General features: G+C 27.4%; 5 protein-coding genes across 11 annotated transcripts; 3 read left to right on the forward strand and 2 right to left on the reverse strand.

Moving 5' to 3' along the window:
- The first annotated feature begins 481 nt into the window (after window positions 1-481).
- LOC122567685 (F-actin-capping protein subunit beta) lies at window positions 482-2586 on the forward strand. 2 transcript variants are annotated; one of them, XM_043726520.1, is made up of 4 exons: window positions 482-652; window positions 1429-1640; window positions 1760-2132; window positions 2267-2586. In XM_043726520.1, the coding sequence occupies exons 1-4, from the start codon at window positions 650-652 to the stop codon at window positions 2498-2500; spliced, it is 822 nt and encodes a 273-aa protein (XP_043582455.1). In that variant the 5' UTR covers window positions 482-649; the 3' UTR covers window positions 2501-2586. The 2 variants fall into 2 exon arrangements, with proteins under 2 accessions (XP_043582455.1, XP_043582454.1); XM_043726519.1 differs by lacking the exon at window positions 482-652 and having other exon boundaries at window positions 1324-1640.
- Window positions 2587-4016: 1430 nt separating this feature from the next.
- On the reverse strand, window positions 4017-9495 carry LOC122567688 (eukaryotic translation initiation factor 5A). 3 transcript variants are annotated; one of them, XM_043726529.1, is made up of 4 exons: window positions 9365-9495; window positions 7623-7915; window positions 7052-7186; window positions 4017-6788 (listed from the first exon to the last, which is right to left on the reverse strand). In XM_043726529.1, exons 2-4 carry the CDS (start codon window positions 7896-7898, stop codon window positions 6717-6719), a joined length of 483 nt encoding a protein of 160 aa, XP_043582464.1. In that variant the 5' UTR covers window positions 7899-7915; window positions 9365-9495; the 3' UTR covers window positions 4017-6716. The 3 variants fall into 3 exon arrangements, with proteins under 3 accessions (XP_043582464.1, XP_043582462.1, XP_043582463.1); XM_043726527.1 differs by having other exon boundaries at window positions 9235-9372; XM_043726528.1 differs by lacking the exon at window positions 9365-9495 and adding an exon at window positions 9106-9358.
- Window positions 9496-9965: 470 nt separating this feature from the next.
- On the reverse strand, window positions 9966-12178 carry LOC122567687 (uroporphyrinogen decarboxylase). Of its 2 annotated transcripts, none has more exons than XM_043726526.1 (7): window positions 12070-12178; window positions 11273-11575; window positions 11002-11160; window positions 10772-10933; window positions 10517-10654; window positions 10267-10440; window positions 9966-10159 (listed from the first exon to the last, which is right to left on the reverse strand). In XM_043726526.1, exons 2-7 carry the CDS (start codon window positions 11567-11569, stop codon window positions 10019-10021), a joined length of 1071 nt encoding a protein of 356 aa, XP_043582461.1. In that variant the 5' UTR covers window positions 11570-11575; window positions 12070-12178; the 3' UTR covers window positions 9966-10018. The 2 variants fall into 2 exon arrangements, with proteins under 2 accessions (XP_043582461.1, XP_043582460.1); XM_043726525.1 differs by lacking the exon at window positions 12070-12178 and adding an exon at window positions 11742-12012.
- Window positions 12179-12321: 143 nt separating this feature from the next.
- LOC122567686 (FACT complex subunit Ssrp1) lies at window positions 12322-16142 on the forward strand. Of its 3 annotated transcripts, none has more exons than XM_043726521.1 (15): window positions 12322-12414; window positions 12521-12583; window positions 12916-13101; window positions 13178-13393; window positions 13467-13642; window positions 13709-13844; window positions 13923-14026; window positions 14120-14248; window positions 14312-14603; window positions 14677-14835; window positions 14898-15038; window positions 15161-15352; window positions 15423-15656; window positions 15750-15824; window positions 15907-16142. In XM_043726521.1, the coding sequence occupies exons 2-15, from the start codon at window positions 12533-12535 to the stop codon at window positions 16021-16023; spliced, it is 2208 nt and encodes a 735-aa protein (XP_043582456.1). In that variant the 5' UTR covers window positions 12322-12414; window positions 12521-12532; the 3' UTR covers window positions 16024-16142. The 3 variants fall into 3 exon arrangements, with proteins under 3 accessions (XP_043582456.1, XP_043582457.1, XP_043582459.1); XM_043726522.1 differs by having other exon boundaries at window positions 12349-12419; XM_043726524.1 differs by having other exon boundaries at window positions 12385-12409.
- Window positions 16143-16486: 344 nt separating this feature from the next.
- On the forward strand, window positions 16487-17924 carry LOC122567988 (ribonuclease P protein subunit p30). The gene is made up of 3 exons (XM_043727219.1): window positions 16487-17271; window positions 17499-17646; window positions 17724-17924. The coding sequence occupies exons 1-3, from the start codon at window positions 16684-16686 to the stop codon at window positions 17825-17827; spliced, it is 840 nt and encodes a 279-aa protein (XP_043583154.1). The 5' UTR covers window positions 16487-16683; the 3' UTR covers window positions 17828-17924.
- Window positions 17925-18043: the final 119 nt, after the last annotated feature.

The raw sequence follows: 18043 nt of genomic DNA on the forward strand, positions 1-18043 counted from the left end.
AGTTAGTGCAGTTATTGGAATAATTTTCTGTTATAAAACTAAAAATATATTTCAGCGAAATATATAACTTTAATCTTTTAAATTAAAAGACAATTAGTAACAATTTTTTTCATTTAAAATTGTTACTTTGCAGAATGCATGAAAAGCGTGGCTGAAATGCAGTAAATATTTATTGAAATTGAATAAGTAAGCAATATATATGACACTAATCATTTCTAATGATTAAATAAACTACATATAGTAAATTTTAGTTAATTTCGTCTAGAGAATTCTGTCTAGTATTAATTTTATCTAATTCTTCAACTTGCATTTCTGAAAGTGGTAGATGTATGGCATTGTAACTTGAAATTTAATCAAGCGATTACTTAGGAATGAGCAATAATTTCACTAATAATATATTGTAAACATTTTATTACTTGTCCTATTGTTATATAACAAATGCTCTATAATTTTCACTCACATTATGTTGATAGCATTGAATTGTCTATTGGCCAATCAGTGGTAGTCTTGACACGCCCCTTGAATATTCGTTTTCGGTGACTGAATGCAGGTCAGAGGGTAAACAATTTCAGTAAATTTTTCATTGATTTTGTAGTTTTTATTGATTGATGGTCTGAGTGACTTTCGCCAAATTCTTCAATCATTTAAAATGGTGAGTTTAATATTTTTAATCTATAATTGTAACATTATATTATTTTATTAATAATGTCAACTAAAATCAGTAATAACACTTTTTAGTGTTCGATATAGGAAAGTCTAACTTTATAAAATCTCCCATTCACGATAAAATTTTTTAAAAGGTTTGTTGTAAAAGATGTTTATGTATTTTTGTGATAGTGATATTCCAAGAAAAATTTTTACCTAACCTAAAATGAAACAAACGTCAAAATGGCGCCACCCAGTGACATACATGAAAATTTTTGTTCTTCGGTCATTTTAAAAAAATTAAAAATATACATTTATTTATATATTTTTTGTAATGTAGATAATTTTTTGTTAACCCATATAAATGTCTTCTTGATATAACTCGTACTAATGAATTAATATTGATATCTCCTAGCATTTCTTTTCTGTCTTTTATTGAAATTAGCGAAAGTTAATATGTATCTTATCGCTTATTTATATTGAATTTCATGTGGCTTACCGCCTGTTTATGCTAAATTTGAATTATATTAATTATACTAAATTATATTTACTACCATCACACTTACTACTACAATTTAATTATATTAAATACTAAGATAAAATTTGTATAAATTAGATTTATTCAAAATGACATTAAATTAGAAATATAGTATAGTTATATTAGACTTAACAATTTTATTATAAATGTATAAAATGCCATTTATTAAAAATATGATTAGACTTACAAATTCACTGGGTTACAGAATATTAAAAATTAAATCAAACTTAATTTTAATGTTAAAGACGGAACAGCAAATGGATTGTGCTTTGGATTTGATGAGAAGACTGCCACCTCAGCAAATTGAAAAGAATTTGAGTGATTTAATAGATCTAGTGCCATCTCTTTGTGAAGATCTCCTATCCTCTGTTGATCAACCCTTAAAAATTGCAAAAGATAAAGAATCTGGAAAAGATTATTTACTTTGTGACTATAATAGAGATGGAGATTCCTATAGGTAATTGTGAAAATGTGCTTTGCTCTATTCTGTTGCTAATATTGTTACTATATTTAGTTTTACTAATATTACATTAAGAATAAAAAAATAATATTTTATGTTATAAAATTATGTTGAAGGTCCCCTTGGAGTAATACATATGATCCACCACTAGAAGATGGTTCAATGCCATCTGAAAGGCTTAGAAAATTAGAGATAGATGCAAATCATGCATTTGATCAATACAGAGAACTTTACTTTGAAGGTGGAGTATCTTCTGTCTATCTGTGGGACTTGGATCATGGTTTTGCAGCAGTAATATTGATTAAAAAAGCAGGTGATGGTTCAAAGAAAATTAAAGGTTGTTGGGATTCAATTCATGTAGTGGAAGTTCAAGAAAAATCCAGTGGAAGGATTGCACATTATAAATTAACTTCCACTGCAATGCTTTGGTTACAAACTAATAAACATGGCTCTGGAACAATGAATCTTGGTGGAAGTCTTACAAGACAGGTTTGTTTCTAATTAATTTCTAATTATAATTTAAAAAGAAGAAGAGATCTTTATATGTATTAATTATTTTCTATACGACATTTAACGAGTATATCGCAATTATGTGAAGTAATTTCCTAACACATTCTTCTTAGGTTGAACAAGATGCCCAAATAAGTGAGAGTTCTCCACATATTGCTAATATTGGTCGCATGGTTGAAGATATGGAAAATAAAATTCGAAATACCTTAAATGAAATTTATTTTGGAAAAACAAAAGATATTGTAAATGGTTTAAGGTCTGTTCAATCTTTAGCTGATCAACGACAACAAGCTGCCCTCAGACAGGATCTTGCAGCCGCGTTGCAAAGGAGAAATGCCAATAATTGATCTTCCGAGGAAGATCAACTTTCCTTCGATTTTGAAGAGTGTCAATAAAAAAGAAAGAAATAAAAGAGAAATCGTAAATGATGAAATTAAGATTCGAATTGTTACAGTTACTGTGACGTGAATTTTGGACAGTTTCCTGTGATATGCAGGGTGCAACGGTAAAGATGAATTTTTCCTGAAGTATTAAAGAATAAATAATTGAATATCAATTATTAATTATGTCGAGATTTTGAATAAGATATTAAGAGACATTACAAGAGTGTCCGGGTTTACATATATATATATATATATATATATATATATATATATATATATATATATATATATATATATATATATATATATACAGAGAGAGAGAGAGAGACAGAGAATATGTTTAAAGGTATGTAACACCCTAAGTTAATGTTGTATTTAAGCCTCGAAGTAATTGATTTACGATAATGCTTATAGAGTACATATTTATGTTTAAAGCTTTTCGTTTTTAAATACAACAAATTTATATACTTAGATTTTACCACTTTGTGCAATCTTTCTTGTATTGTTTACTACTCATTGAGATATATTTGTATTAAGCATTAATTTATAAAGCATTGTTATGATGTTCCTCTACATTTTCATAGTCTTATGTATTGTTTATTAATTTTATAAATTGCTATATTTCTCGTTATATCCACCAGAATTTGATCTATGCAAACGTACGGAACTTTCATAATAATGTCATTTTACACATTTTTTAAATAAAATTATTCACCGTCTGGTTAGCGAACGATGTCTAATGTATGTAGGCATAAGTTATAAAACATCTTTTATACTTGTATAGACGTATCTCATTTTTACAATGAATAAATTTAAAAAAAATGCAGTTATAGTACATACAAGATACATTTTCGTTATTGTGTTACATATCTTTGACATGTTTTTCATGTTTATGCGTGTATGTTGTGTGTATCTTGCGCTCGTGTAAATCCGAGTCAAATATACATTTATACGTATATATATGTAAATGTATTTTGTATGTATACGTATATATACATATATAATGGCACTCGTAATGTTTTCTTAATCACTAATAATTATTAATAATACGAGATATAAGAGTATTAATGTTTGAAAATGTAGGAATATTAAAGAGAATATTTGCGAATAAACTTCTAACAAGTTGTTCACTAATTTCCTGCCTAAGTACTCAATATTAGTAAATAAGTTTCAAATTGCATTAAACTTAAATTTGAAAAAAATATTTTCAAGTTGATTTATGGTTTCCAATAGCATAATTAAGTCTTTAATTGATTTCAACAGATATTAATTAAATTTGACGAAAAATATTATGCAAATTTTATGGAATACTTTTTGTAATTAAAAGAAACTGTTTATTTAATATAATTGAGTTTAATTTTTTATAATCACTTGTTAGTTCCTGCATTGATATTTTGAATATATCAGTAGACTTATGATAAGTAAAAAATTTTAGATAATATGAATGAAATTGAAAAGGACAAAATGACAAGAATTTCAATTTAGTTGTTTTCGATAGTTTTAATTAACTTAAATTGTGTGTAATATCATGTCAATTAATAAAATAAAAAAATAGCAAAATCATCAAGACTCGAAGTTTCAGTAACGTGCTATTATAAGAACAACAAAATATCATCGAAGGTTGACACAATAGCACCGACGGCTTTTTTATCATTTATTTATCCATTTATCTTCCATTGATTTCCGCCGTATAAACAAATGCTCGTTGGTATCCATTTACTTATATACTTTACGTCTGTGTTTTTTGTTTCGAATTTCATAATAGTGTACTTTCGTATATACTTGTATATTTTCATATACTTTACCACTGTGTGTACTTGTATATGTGTATTCGTGTGTATACGTTGTTTACCTATATACGCCAATGCTGGTTATGTTATTTTTTGAAAATATCTATATACCGTCTGTGTGTGTAAAGTTTTACTGTATTATGATTTAATACTTTGCACATTAATTTAATGCGTGTGCAATAGAATTAAAGAATAATATTTCAAGAATATATTTTATAACTGAAGTAATTCCATTTGACATATCAATAATTATACCACTTGAAATGAGTTTTATTAATTGTTTAGATTCTATTTATTGCTACATAAATACTAGTAACTATTGACAAACTATATAATTGGTAATTTTAATTAAGTATAATTGAAATTTCTTTATACTAAAAATATTTTCAAAAACAATATTCTCGAAATATCATTTCACATCCGTGCTTATAGAGTAAATGATTGATTTTAATTTGCTTGGTGCCTGAAAATTATTTTTAGTACAAATTGTTAAAATTTAATGGAACGACCAGCAGTGGTGTATAATTAATTAAACCGAATATCGAGAAGCAGAAAAAAATGATTTCCGTCTCTCGTGGTTGAAATACGACCGTGAGGCCGATTGATTCGTTTTTTCTTCTTTTTCTTCAGTTTCTTTTTATCGATTAAATTCATTTATCTAGGTAGTCTTAATCTTAAATTAGTCTGCTTAGATTACAGTAGCTTAGTTGTTTCTTATCATTCACCTTTTATATTTTTTTTATAGTTTTTTATGTTTTCATAGATGGTATGGTCTGATTTGAAACCGAGCTTCTAATGTAACTTAGGCAGTTACATTTTAACTCAAACTTCAAGTCAGAAATCAAAATTGAGTGATAAACTTAAAATTTCAGAATTCAAGTTTGAAGTTGTCTTTGAAATTACATGTACGGAGTCTGAAGTTCAAATTGAATTCCAAAATTTCGTGTTAGAGTTTAAGAGTTCAATATTCGCCGAGTTTGAAGTTTCGATTCTAATCTCAGAATATCAAAGTTCTGAAAATTGTTAAATATAAAAACGGTCCTCCTACAATACGAGTTCTAAATAAAAACTACAGCTTTTACAGGAAATTAATAAAGATCCATCAGATCTATGCAAAAAATTAAGTTTTACTATTTTTAATATATTTCTGTAATTAAAAATGCAAAGTTATGGTTTAAATTTCAAGCAAGAAATATAAGTTTCAGCCCTTTGTACGAGTTTGAAAAATATATTGTAGCGATTTTTATAAATTCGAAACTAGAAATATATTTTTTTAAAATCTAAAGAAATTTGGAATACAAATTTTAATCAAACAAGAAGTATAAAATTAAAAACTTTCAAGAATAAGTTACTGTCAGGTAAGCTTCTTAGACAAACAACAGATATTAAGCATTTCTAGTAAAACACCAATTTTTGTTAACAATGCTTCAGTAGCATAGAATACTAACAAAAATTAGACAGGATCATATTTATATAAAAAAAGTTCGAAACTAAAACAAGATATTAATTTTAAATTAAGCTGGATGCTATAAAACATATAATTTTAATAAAAAAGATGTAATGAACTTGAATGAAGGAGAGAGAAAAAGACAATTCCAAGCAAATATAGGATGTATTATAGAGGAATTAAAATGCTAATGTAATTGGAATTCTATATATTCCTATAGAATTGCAGTTTGAGTATAACAGAAAATTTTTAAAATCAAACTTGTAAAGGAATTGAAACTTCAATTAAAGCATACAGAGAAAAGGGGTTAATGTAAGGAAACAAGATTTTTAGATGATTAGAACTTTAGAAATATTGGAGTTTCAATAAAATCGTAAGTTCGGATAAAATTATATGTTACCGCTGAGAAATGTAATTGAAATTCCAATACAGATAAAATTCTAATCATGTGCAAATTTTAGAAATCACAAATCAAGGCAAAATAGTCCTCTTTCAAAATTTCCCAATATCAAAACTGCCTTTTAATCTCAACAGTTTAAGCCACCAAAACATTAATTTTTCCCAAAGTCTAAGCTGATACTGTTTCTTGGTTTATTCTCTTTTTATTTGTTTTTTTATTTTTTTTTGTTTTTGCAATTATTTCATTATTTGTAATCCTCTCCTCCCTCACACTTACACGCTCACGCACATTGTTTTTCTCTTCCTTTCAGTTTTTAAATTACATGTTTGCTTCTTTCCTTTCCCACGTTATTTCTTTCCCCTTCGTTTTATTCTTTTCCCAAATGCCCCCACTCTCTTTTCCTCTCTATTTGTTGTTGGTAGTAGTTCTTATGTTAACCATTGATCATCTTGTATTGTATCTTAGGTTTCTCTTAATAATATATTAACTGTGTGTGTTTTGTTTATTTCTGTAATGTAATGGTGGAGTCTGGACTGAACACAATTATTTATCGATGGCAGTGTTAGTTTTAATGGCGATCACGACTTCTTCACCACATGCCTTCAGTACAGTGCACTGAAAAAATAAAATATTATTTTTCTGCATCTTTTTGTTAATACAAATATATTGCAAAGAAAATAAGTAGAGACAGAATATTGTTTATAATACAAGATAATTTTGCACATTAGTCAAGCAAACAAGAAACTTGTACAGAAATTTGTGCAAATTGCAAAATATAGATGCTATAATAAAGAATAAGCATAAACTTTATTAATATTTAAATAAAATATTTTATAATTAATCTTTATTAATCTTTTCTGTAATAGAACAATACTCACAAGAAGCTCTTTCCCAGCCTCATGATCAGCACGTAACTGAGTACCCAGTTCACCATCAGGAATTTTTAAATCTTCACGGAGTTCACCATTATCAGCCATCAGGCATAAGTAGCCATCGTCAGATATGTCTGCTAGCTGTAACATAAAGACAAATGATTTATTTATCTTTTTCCATAATCCTTCCCCTCCAGGTTAGAATGGACTTCTAGTTACATTTCTCTTTGTTTGGCACTTGTGATCTAAATAAGAACATATGTCTTATTTACATAAGAAAAACTTGGCAAAGGAAATTGGTACTGCACAATTTAATTACAAATAATGATTAGTATTTTATATTTATAATTTCTTTCATAATTAGAAAATTTTTGTGTTATTATAATGTTATTAACCTTATTATCACAATATTATTATTATTATACAATATTTCCTATATTATTTTATAGAATTTGTCAATAAATAACTATTTTAACAAATAAATACTACAGAAATAATAATTTAATATAAACAATATGCATGAGAAATATTATTATAATGTAGAGTAATTTTATAAAATTACTCTTAAATAATTTACCTGATAATCTTCCCGCTTAACAAATGGCACATCCATATTGTGCGTAGATGGACAAATGTCCTCATATTTTTTTGAAGTAAAAATGTCAATGCCTACAAGATGTACTTTGGCATGGCCATGTTTTCCTGTTTTAGAAGTTGACATTTCTACAATTTTGCACGGCCGAGATTTCAGCATGACAAACCCGTTTTTACGCAGAGCTGAACACTGCATCGGGTATGTTACAGAAGCACCAGAGTCTCCAGTCTCAAAGTGAGTATCCTCTATGTCTGCCATCCTTAGTTTCTGTTATTCTGAAATAAATTAAAACAGATTAAGAATTACATATTTTTACATATTTTATGTCTCAAATATTCAATATATCATATATAATTAACATTGAATTCTTGTATATGAGATATAAAATATTTTTACACATAACATATACATTAGAAAAATAAATTATAAGAATCTAATATTGTTTTTTAATAAAAATGGTAAAGTTCAATATTATGTTTGTAAGAGAAATCAATAACCTAATAAATTTTTTATGGAAGGTATAGAACTGTTTTATAAGTTACAATGTAATGCTAAGATATGACATTAAAATTTATAAGAAAACTAAGAAATTAGAACACTTTCTAAACTGCTTTTTTTTTAAAAAAAACTTTAGCAAATAAAACATTCTAATAATATTATTAATATTATTGAATTTTATAACTATATTTAAAGGCATCGTATCGTTAGAGCTTTATGACTATTATAATTCCTACAAAATCACCATATGGTATGTAACTTATCTCTAAAAATGAAATTCCTAGTGAAAAGTTAATAAAAATCATTTAAGTTGTTATTTCAAATACAAATGAAACATACAATACAAACATAAGTCGAATAGGAAAGCTGCTACAAAATATAATGCTATATGATGTAGTAATCTATTATATTTTGTAAAACATTAGAAGTACATCAAAATTATTATACAAAAATGCAACATGAATATAAAAAACAAAACTATACCATCTTTCACAATATGTTTTGAAATATGATACTTCAAATGTGTGTTACAACTTTACTCCTTCAATATTAAAAAATATTGACACCTTTAACATACAATTTGGCTGCATTTCAAATTATAAACAAGAGATTCACAAAAATTATTACACAAAAATTGTTTAAAACAGTAAGGAACATGTTTCATTGTATGGAACGAAATATTTAAAATTGTAAAAAAGCAGAGTGTTTTCGAGATATTACAAATAATAACAAAAAAATGAGAAATAATAGTAACATTAAGTACGATATTCAATGCTTGAAAATGTTTGCAGAATAAACGTGAAACGTAAAAAGTATCGAAAAGCTACCGTGATACTGAACAGAACGAAAAATGAACACGTTGTGCAAGCACAATCTAACCAAAGATTCCAACCCGGCTGACAGTTCTCCAGTTATTGAAACCTCTCTATGAAAAATGAAGTGGAAAGCCTCGCGAAAGTCAAATTACCTTCGAGGACGAGTTTACTACGGTTTTTTGACCGTTTTCCTTAAGAAGATGGCGCGAAAAGGATTGCGTGCGGTTCGTTGCCGAAATTGCCGATTCTCGGAAAACGTTCAAGAAATGACGGATACGTACTAGCCTCGGATACTGGCGTTCTTTATTCTTGGGATTTTTCAATAGCACGTTTTGCAAACTTGTTCAAGTGATCACAAGCCGACCAGCTAGACTCAGCGTGAAAAAAGGAGAACAGACTGGAGATACTCACATGTGATCAAAATGGACACTCTAACCAGAAGAGTTGGCTGCGCTTGCGCGAACCGCTAATCGGCGACAGGGGGCCACTCGGATAGATCCACGGATTCCGGCTGGGAGTGTTTGTGGGGGTAGAGTTAGATGAGAAATATCGTGCCAGTTGGAAATTTGTGGCGGCCCATCGACCAGCTTGGCTCATAGGCCACGGGCGACGCCACCTTACGGACGACGAAAACGCCACAAAACCGAGACGGCCGAGGAAACAAGCGTTAATTGCGCGACTTCTGTTCTAGCGCACACTAACCACGGTCGTGGCAATCGCCAGATGGTAGAATCTATTGCATACTTTGGATGATTTAAAATGAAGGTTTTTTAAGAGTATTAAATTTTCAAAGCTTAAAGGGACTGATAGATTTTTTTTATAAACGCGATAAATTTATATATTTAAGCTAGAATATACACTTTGAAATAATATGTTGCACTGATTATTAAATTAAAAAGTATGTAGTACCACTTAAAAACACAATGTTGATCCTCTCGATACATTAATAAAAAGATATTTAAATGTAATGTATTATATTAATATCTCTGACATCAATTAAATTTGTGCGAAATTTGATAAAAATAGAATAAAATTTATTATAAAGTTTGCACTGCAACAAACAAATTACACTGAATGAATCCCTTTGATAAAAGCTGCAACTGACGTTATTGGTATATCTGGTAGAATACCATGTCCCAAATTCGCTATATATCGAGTTTTGCCGAATTTTATTGCCATGTCTCGAGCACGATCAGCTATTTCTTGCTATAGAAAAAGAGATACCTTGATTAGTAGAAATATAAATAAGGACTAAAAAAATGGCTGTGTATTAAGTATTCTAAATATAATTTTTTGTATAAAATTATATAAACCTCAGAAGCATATAATGCACATGGATCTAAATTTCCTTGCAAAGTAATTTCAGAACCAAATCTTTTTCTTGCTTCTATAGGATTAACATTCCAATCTAAACCCAATACTTCATAAGTTTTAGACTTTGCCAACACTTCTAAGGAATTCATAGTTGCACCTTTAGGAAAAGCAATCTAAAATTTGTCATTCTTTAGGAACTTAAATTAAAATAAATCACCATAAATATATCGTAATATTTATTTTACTTACCATTGGCACTTCAGGAATATTTTCTTTCTTCAATCGCTGTCTTACTTTGTCGCTAATTTCTTTCAAATATTTAAACGAATACTTTTCAAATAATTCATCGTTAAGGAAATCACTATGACTTTCAAATACTTGCAATAACTGTAATAGAAAAATTACATTACACTTCATTAATTAACATTGAAATTATTTTATTTTATTTTTATATTTTTTATAACATTGTAATATTTTTTCAACAAAAAAAGGACAAGTCTATACCTGTGCTCCAGCTTTTACTTGCATTACAAGGTAATCAATGATGACATTCGTAATAAGTTGTAAGAGTTTGTGAGAGTCTTCTGAATACTTATATAACCATTGTCGTGCCTTTGTCATTGTTGAACTACCTCCACCTTGGATCATGTAGCTCATTAATGTCCACTAATAATTTACAAATATAAATACTGAAAGCATTTTTCTTTATAATATGTAGGAATCGATTTACTCACTGGTGCACCAGTAAAGCCAATTAATGGTACTTTTCCCTCTAATTTATGTCTTGTTAAAGTTATGGCGTCTCCTACATATTTTAAATCCTTTTCTACATTCGGATGAACTAATCTAACTAAATCTGTTGGATCCTTCAAAGGTTTGGGTAAAATTGGTCCCTGTTTTTTTATCACAAATTATTATTATATTTATATTTTCTTTCTAAAGATTTTTTTTATGTAAGATTATAAGAAACTTTAATATAAAAATTAATAATAGAAAAAAACAAACCGTTCCAGGAACCATTTCAACAGTTAAACCCATTGCTTGTGGTAGAACTAATATGTCAGAAAAGATAATGCTAGCATCTAAGTCAAACCGTTTTATAGGCTGTAAAGTAACTTCACAAGCTAAAGCTGGTGTTTCACAAACAGAGAAGAAGTCATGTTTTGATCTGATTTCTTGAAACTCTGGAAGATATCTTCCTGCTTGACGCATTATCCATATTGGAACACGTTCTGTGGATTCTCCTTTTATAGCTTTTAAAATTAAATCATTTTTTAATGGTGGAAATTCTGTTTGTGCCATTATTATCTGGAAAAGATTGATATTTAAAAAAACTAATGTGAAATTTTGAATTAAGAAATATACACAAACATACATATAATCTTAACTAGTATATTTTATACAACTTATAACACATTGTTTTTATAACATCTTTTCAGTGTTTTTACAAAATTATTTGCTATTGTGTACTTACATAGTACAAAAATATAAAAATGTTGTATAAATAATGATCTAATCCCGTGTAAATTATAAAATTTGTTACTTTCTATTCCAAACTAATTTCCTTATTTATAAAGTATAAAATTATTAAAATGATTAAATAATATAATATTTAAACTTAAGCTTTTTACTAATGAATCCTTTTACATAAAATATTTCTTCTGTTTTATTAAAATATATTACAAATAATAAGAAGATACAACGGTATGAATTGCACTTTTGCCACATCTATATACGCATAGAATAAACGTTTCAACTAATAATATGGAAAATTTTGAACATGTTTACTTATCTATACGTACCTACGCTCTATGGTTAATTTAACCAATCAACATTTTGCAAATTCTAGGGTAATAATTTTAGTTTTAATAAATTTTTAAAATTTTTTACTATTATGTATCTAAAATTTAAGATTATATATAAATTTTAGCGTTATATTCAGAGCTAAATGGACAGCAAAAATAAATACTCTTTTATACATAGTATATAAATTTTACTATAAATTGTACTTATGGTCTTAATCTGTATTAACCAATCATGTTTACAGAAAATATTTTGAGAGCAAGAACTTGGCGCGTTGTACGCCGTACGTGAGAAATTTGTTTTCTACCTCGACCTTGCGTCAGTTTCTCGTTTTGAATTGTAAAGTAAAGTAATTTATAAAAAGTGTTTGATTTTTTTTGTTATGCATTTAATTTGTAGATACGAAGAAGAATCATAATAAACAAATAATAATTTGTATATTAATTTTAGGTGTTTTCAAAAATGGATTTTTTAGAATATACTGATGTGATTGCAGAAGTTAAAGGAGCTATGGTAAGTAATATATTACTTAAAGTTTGTAACGAGTAACAATACATTTCATTCTCCCTTTTGCTTTTATTTTGTAGTTGCGTTATATCATTTCTTTGTTAATGTTTAAAGTTAGATTAATATGTAACTTGTCTAGATGGAATCCACGTTTTTATTATATTTTATAATATAATTGCAAACAAGTTGTATTCTATCTTATAAATATTGAAATTATTAATAAAAATGTTTGTAATAATTCATCAGTTACTTTCGATGGTACTATTTATATTACAATGGTAATGAGATAAAAAAATTTCTGTATAATTGTACTTTATATATGACTTTCTCATGTACAGACTCCTGGACGATTGAAGCTTACAGACCAACATTTGATTTTTAAAAATCAAAAGACAGGCAAAGTAGAACAAATTTCAGCATCGGATATGGAAATGGTAAATTATCAGAAATTCATTGGTACCTGGGGTCTTCGAATATTTCTCAAAAATGGAACTCTACATAGGTTTCGTGGATTCAAGGAAGGTGTAAGTAACAATTTTTAGTTAAGAATAAATCTTTTTTTAATTTTACGTTTTGTAATAAAACAATATTTATTTTTAGGATCAAGAAAAGATTGCAAAATTCTTCCTACAAAACTATAAAAAAGATATGCTAGAAAAGGAACTTAGCCTAAAAGGTTGGAATTGGGGTACAGCTAGGTTTAATGGTTCTGTATTAAGTTTTGATGTTGGTCATCATACTGCTTTTGAAATTCCATTGTACGATGTGTCTCAATGTAACACTGGTAAGAATGAAGTCACATTGGAATTTCATCAGGTAAATTATCGATAATATAACGTGTTTAACATTAATAATGTTCCTTAATATTAAAATTTTATACATTTTTCAGAATGATGATGCTCCTGTGAGTTTAATGGAAATGAGATTTCATATCCCTATTAGTGACAGCGCAGATCAAGATCCAGTAGAAGCATTTCATCAGCAAGTTATGGAAAAAGCATCTGTCATCAGTGTCAGTGGAGATGCTATTGCAATATTTCGGGAGATTCAATGTCTTACACCACGGTATATATATATATTTAAGAAATATAATTTGAAAGATTCATATATTAATATAACTCCCTCTTCCAGTGGTCGTTATGATATAAAGATATTCCAATCATTTTTCCAATTACATGGTAAAACTTTTGATTACAAGATTCCAATGTCAACTGTTTTAAGGCTATTTCTTTTACCACATAAGGACAACAGGCAAATGTATTTTGTGGTAAGCATCTTGAAAATTATTTTTATTTTTTCTTATTAATTATTTGTTTTATTATTATCGTTAATATCTTTCACTTAGGTCAGTTTAGATCCACCAATTAAACAGGGTCAAACCCGTTATCATTATTTAGTATTATTATTCAATCAAGAAGAAGAAACTTCAATTGAATTACCTTTTTCTGAGTATGTATCTGTATTTTACTCAAGCACTATGGTAAAAATATGAATATATTTACTATTCATATATTTATATTATATTATATTATATTATTGTAGAAAAGAATTAAAAGAAAAATATGAAGATAAATTATCAAAAGAATTATCTGGACCAACTTATGAAGTTTTAGGAAAAGTAATGAAAGTTATTATTAATAGAAAACTTACTGGACCTGGAAATTTCATTAGGTAAGTTTTTTGTAAACTGCGTAGCCGAAATACTTTAATATATTATATGTTTTTAATTTTCAGTCATTCTGGAACACTTGCAATCAGTTGTTCATTTAAAGCAGCTGCAGGTTATTTATATCCTTTAGAAAGAGGTTTTATTTACGTTCATAAACCACCAATCCATATACGTTTTGAAGAAATTGCGTCAGTAAATTTCGCCCGTGGTGGTGGTTCTACAAGATCATTTGATTTTGAAATTGAATTGACTAGCGGTGTTGTTCATACATTCAGTAGTATAGAAAAGGAAGAGTATGGAAAACTTTTTGACTTTATTACTTCCAAAAAATTACGGGTTAAAAATAGAGGCAAGAGTGTAAGTATGAATTATTATCATAATTGTAATTCTTTAATTAATTATATTAAGAAATTCTTTGTTTTTGCAATAGGATAAATTGAATTATGACAATGACTTTGGAGATAGCGACCAAGAAGATGAGCCAGATGCGTATTTGGCAAGAGTTAAAGCTGAAGCACAGGAAAGAGATGCAGAGGAAAATCAGGATTCTGAGGAAGAGTCTACCGATGAAGATTTCAATCCGAATCAGGTATGATTTTATTAAAATTTTTGACATACAAATTTATATACCTTGTATATATATTGTTTTAGGATGAAAGTGATGTGGCAGAAGAATATGACAGTAATCCAAATAGTTCAGAAAGTGAAAATGAATCAGATGCTTCAGGAAAAAGTCAAAAGAAAGAGAAGAAAGAAAAAAAAGAAAAGAAACCAAAGTCAGCTAAAACTGTGGTAAACATTTTACTTGTATTTTTTTTACAGTGTTTCCAAAATTTATAAAAATGAATTTGCAATCGTACCAATTAGATAATTTACTAAGAATGGTTTATCAATGTATGTATTGCCTTATTTAGTCAGAGAAGCCAAGAAAACCTAGAAAACAGAAGAAAGAAAAAGATGCAAATAAACCTAAGAGACCGCCAACTGCATTTATGATATGGTTAAACAGTGCTCGAGAAAGAATTAAAGCAGAAAATCCTGGAATTGCTGTTACAGAAATTGCAAAGAAAGGAGGTGAAATGTGGAGGGAACTAAAAGATAAATCTGTAAGACCAAAATTGTTTTAATTTCTTACATGCAATTCCATAATTATTTAATATATACTAATTATAATAGGAATGGGAACAAAAAGCAGCAAAGGCAAAGAAAGAGTACACTGCATCAATGAAAGAATATGAAGCTAGTGGTGGAGGTGGCGATAAGGAAAAGATATCAGAAAAGAAAGAAAAGGGAGAGAAGAAGAAGAAAGAGAGTAAAAAAGAATCTCCCAGTAAGCTTATGACTGGAACCAGTTTCAAAAGTAAAGAATATATTAGTGATGATGAAAGCAGTAGCGATGAGGATAATAAGGTACGTCAAAAATTAAAAATATAATTTATTAGGTATTTTATTAGTATTATATTATGATAGTAGAAATATTATTTTAATTAAATATTTCTATAGAAATCAGAAAAGAAGGCTTCGGATGAAGACAGCAACGGAGGTAAAGAAAAGAAAAGCGGAGATAAACGGAGTGCGGTAATTTCATTATATTAGTTGTGTTCTATTAAAAACATTTTTTTAAGATATATTCTATTGCATATGATTTTTTTTTTTGTAGGAGGATAATGACAAAAAGTTGAAGAAGAAAAGGAAAGAAGAGTCCGAGGGTAGTGATGAAGAACCTATTGAAAGTACTCCACCTTCTAGTGAGGCTGAATCTAAAGACAGCGATTAATTATAATTTATATATTTTTTTAACAACCACTTAATTTAATCTTTATTTCTACAGAAATATCTTTAATATTGATGTATTTAGTATTCTTAAAATCATTAAAATATGTCTCATATTTACCATATTTTAAGTTATAATACAATATTGTATTAAATATTTATATTTGTACGGTTCTGATTTATTTAAACATTTCTAAATCTTTTTAAAATTATTTAAATTTAATAAATTTAAAAACAGCTATAAGATATAATATTACTACATATATGGCTTTATTAATGAAGACAATTTATAATTACAATCTGTAATAAATATGGTAATTTAGTGAATAATAAATTGATGTGAATAAATGAAGTTCTTCAAAAAATATTAAATAGCATTTCCTTTTATAGTCAATATTTGTGACAAAATTATTATGATTTTCATAATATGATTTTATTAACCAATCGCTTAGTAGTATAATACATATGTAAATGTATTTTGTATCTACATACATAAAAATTCTAGGTTAGGATTAGTCGAAGCATTGTCAAAGGAATATTGACGAAAAAAATTAGAAGAAAATGTTAATTTCTAAGTAGCTTCAACCAAACATTATAAATGAATTTAGAGCATATTTAATTAAAATTAAAGAGCACTTACGTGTAAATCTAATATTTCATAAAAATGGATATCAGAGAAAGTACAGGATTTTACGATTTGTGTGTGAATGTACCAGGAAACCAACCACAAAATTTATATCCTATTTTATCAAAATTATGTGAATATGGATTCAAAACAGTAGCAATAAATACTAATGTAGATGAAAGTGTACTTGGAACAGAGAAAAAAAGGAAAAAAAAGGGTGATGATAGTGAAACATCACAGGGTATTGTTCTTGAAACAATCGACATTGGAAGTATAAGAAAAGAATTTGACGGAAGATTAAGAATTTTTAGTCGAATTACTTTCTTTTGTTCTGATTTCGCAAAAACGCATGTAGTGAATCACTGTTCCAGTTTAAAAAAATTCGATCTATATGCTTTTGCTCCAAAAACACAAAGTGCTTTACAATTTGCATGTACTCAATTAAATGCAGATATAATTACATTAAGGTCGAATTCTACATCATTTAAACTTAATAAAAAACTATATGATCAAGCAATTGAAAGAGGAATACATTTTGAAATACAGTATGTAGATCTATTAAATGTTGAATCCAGAAAAAATACTATCCATTATTCTCATCTATTTCATACATACGGAAAGAGTAAGGTATAGGAATATTTATATATAAATGAAAATAACCGTTTTTTAACACTACATAGTCGTATATTATAAAACAGCACTAATATAAATATTAATTTATATTAATGCTAAGTCTATAGATAATAATGTTATTAAATATTGAAAGATTTATTGACAAACATACAAAGGATTTTTTTTTTAAATCCATGTCTAAGTAACAAACAAATTTCTAATTAACTATCTTGTTTATTTAGAATGTAATATTATCCAGTGGTATCAGTGATATTAAGACAATACGAAATCCTTATGATCTTATAAATTTGGCATGTTTATTGGGTTTGAATGAAGTTCAAGCAAAAGCTTCAATACTACATCAGTGTAAAAGACTTCTGTTAAGAGCAGGTGATGTAAAAGTGCAAATTTTCATAAAAATGGAAATAATATAATATAATTATTAAGTTATTTGTCCTTTTCTTTAGAAAGAAGACGTAGAGGGAAAGCTGCTTTTATTATTGAAGATTGTACAGAAAGAACAAGTATCACTGATGGAGACTCAAAATTTCTAAAAAAATTGAAAGTATAAGTTGAATTATAATAGATGTTTTTTATTATTTTTTTAAATGGTCAATTAAAAATATGATAAAAAAATAAATATTACTTTTTACTTTAAATTTACTTACATTGAAATAATAGAATTCTTACAATATATAGGATATAGATATAATAGAAATTAACAATGATAAAAATTTGATTTTTATAAACATGTTAAATAAAATATTTTTGAATATAAAATTCCATA

Source organism: Bombus pyrosoma, linkage group LG5, assembly GCF_014825855.1.
Source record: "Bombus pyrosoma isolate SC7728 linkage group LG5, ASM1482585v1, whole genome shotgun sequence".
Classification (NCBI taxonomy): domain Eukaryota; kingdom Metazoa; phylum Arthropoda; class Insecta; order Hymenoptera; family Apidae; genus Bombus; species Bombus pyrosoma.

Bases quoted from the DNA above. Each gene is read 5' to 3' on its own strand.
- LOC122567988 (XM_043727219.1), top strand. From the start codon at position 16,684: ATGGATATCAGAGAAAGTACAGGATTTTACGATTTGTGTGTGAATGTA. The intron at 17,272-17,498 runs GTATAGGAATAT...TTGTTTATTTAG, and splicing joins ATACATACGGAAAGAGTAAG to AATGTAATATTATCCAGTGG. The intron at 17,647-17,723 runs GTGATGTAAAAG...CCTTTTCTTTAG, and splicing joins AAGACTTCTGTTAAGAGCAG to AAAGAAGACGTAGAGGGAAA.
- LOC122567685 (XM_043726519.1), top strand. From the start codon at position 1,330: ATGTATAAAATGCCATTTATTAAAAATATGATTAGACTTACAAATTCA. The intron at 1,641-1,759 runs GTAATTGTGAAA...ATTATGTTGAAG, and splicing joins AGAGATGGAGATTCCTATAG to GTCCCCTTGGAGTAATACAT. The intron at 2,133-2,266 runs GTTTGTTTCTAA...CATTCTTCTTAG, and splicing joins GTGGAAGTCTTACAAGACAG to GTTGAACAAGATGCCCAAAT.
- LOC122567687 (XM_043726526.1), bottom strand. From the start codon at position 11,569: ATGGCACAAACAGAATTTCCACCATTAAAAAATGATTTAATTTTAAAA. The intron at 10,934-11,001 runs GTGAGTAAATCG...GTAAATTATTAG, and splicing joins TTGGCTTTACTGGTGCACCA to TGGACATTAATGAGCTACAT. The intron at 10,655-10,771 runs GTATAGACTTGT...TTTCTATTACAG, and splicing joins AAGTAAAAGCTGGAGCACAG to TTATTGCAAGTATTTGAAAG.
- LOC122567686 (XM_043726521.1), top strand. From the start codon at position 12,533: ATGGATTTTTTAGAATATACTGATGTGATTGCAGAAGTTAAAGGAGCT. The intron at 12,584-12,915 runs GTAAGTAATATA...TCTCATGTACAG, and splicing joins CAGAAGTTAAAGGAGCTATG to ACTCCTGGACGATTGAAGCT. The intron at 15,825-15,906 runs GTAATTTCATTA...TTTTTTTTGTAG, and splicing joins GCGGAGATAAACGGAGTGCG to GAGGATAATGACAAAAAGTT.
- LOC122567688 (XM_043726529.1), bottom strand. From the start codon at position 7,898: ATGGCAGACATAGAGGATACTCACTTTGAGACTGGAGACTCTGGTGCT. The intron at 7,187-7,622 runs GTAAATTATTTA...TTTATGTTACAG, and splicing joins TTAAGCGGGAAGATTATCAG to CTAGCAGACATATCTGACGA. The intron at 6,789-7,051 runs GTGAGTATTGTT...TTATTTTTTCAG, and splicing joins AGGCTGGGAAAGAGCTTCTT to TGCACTGTACTGAAGGCATG.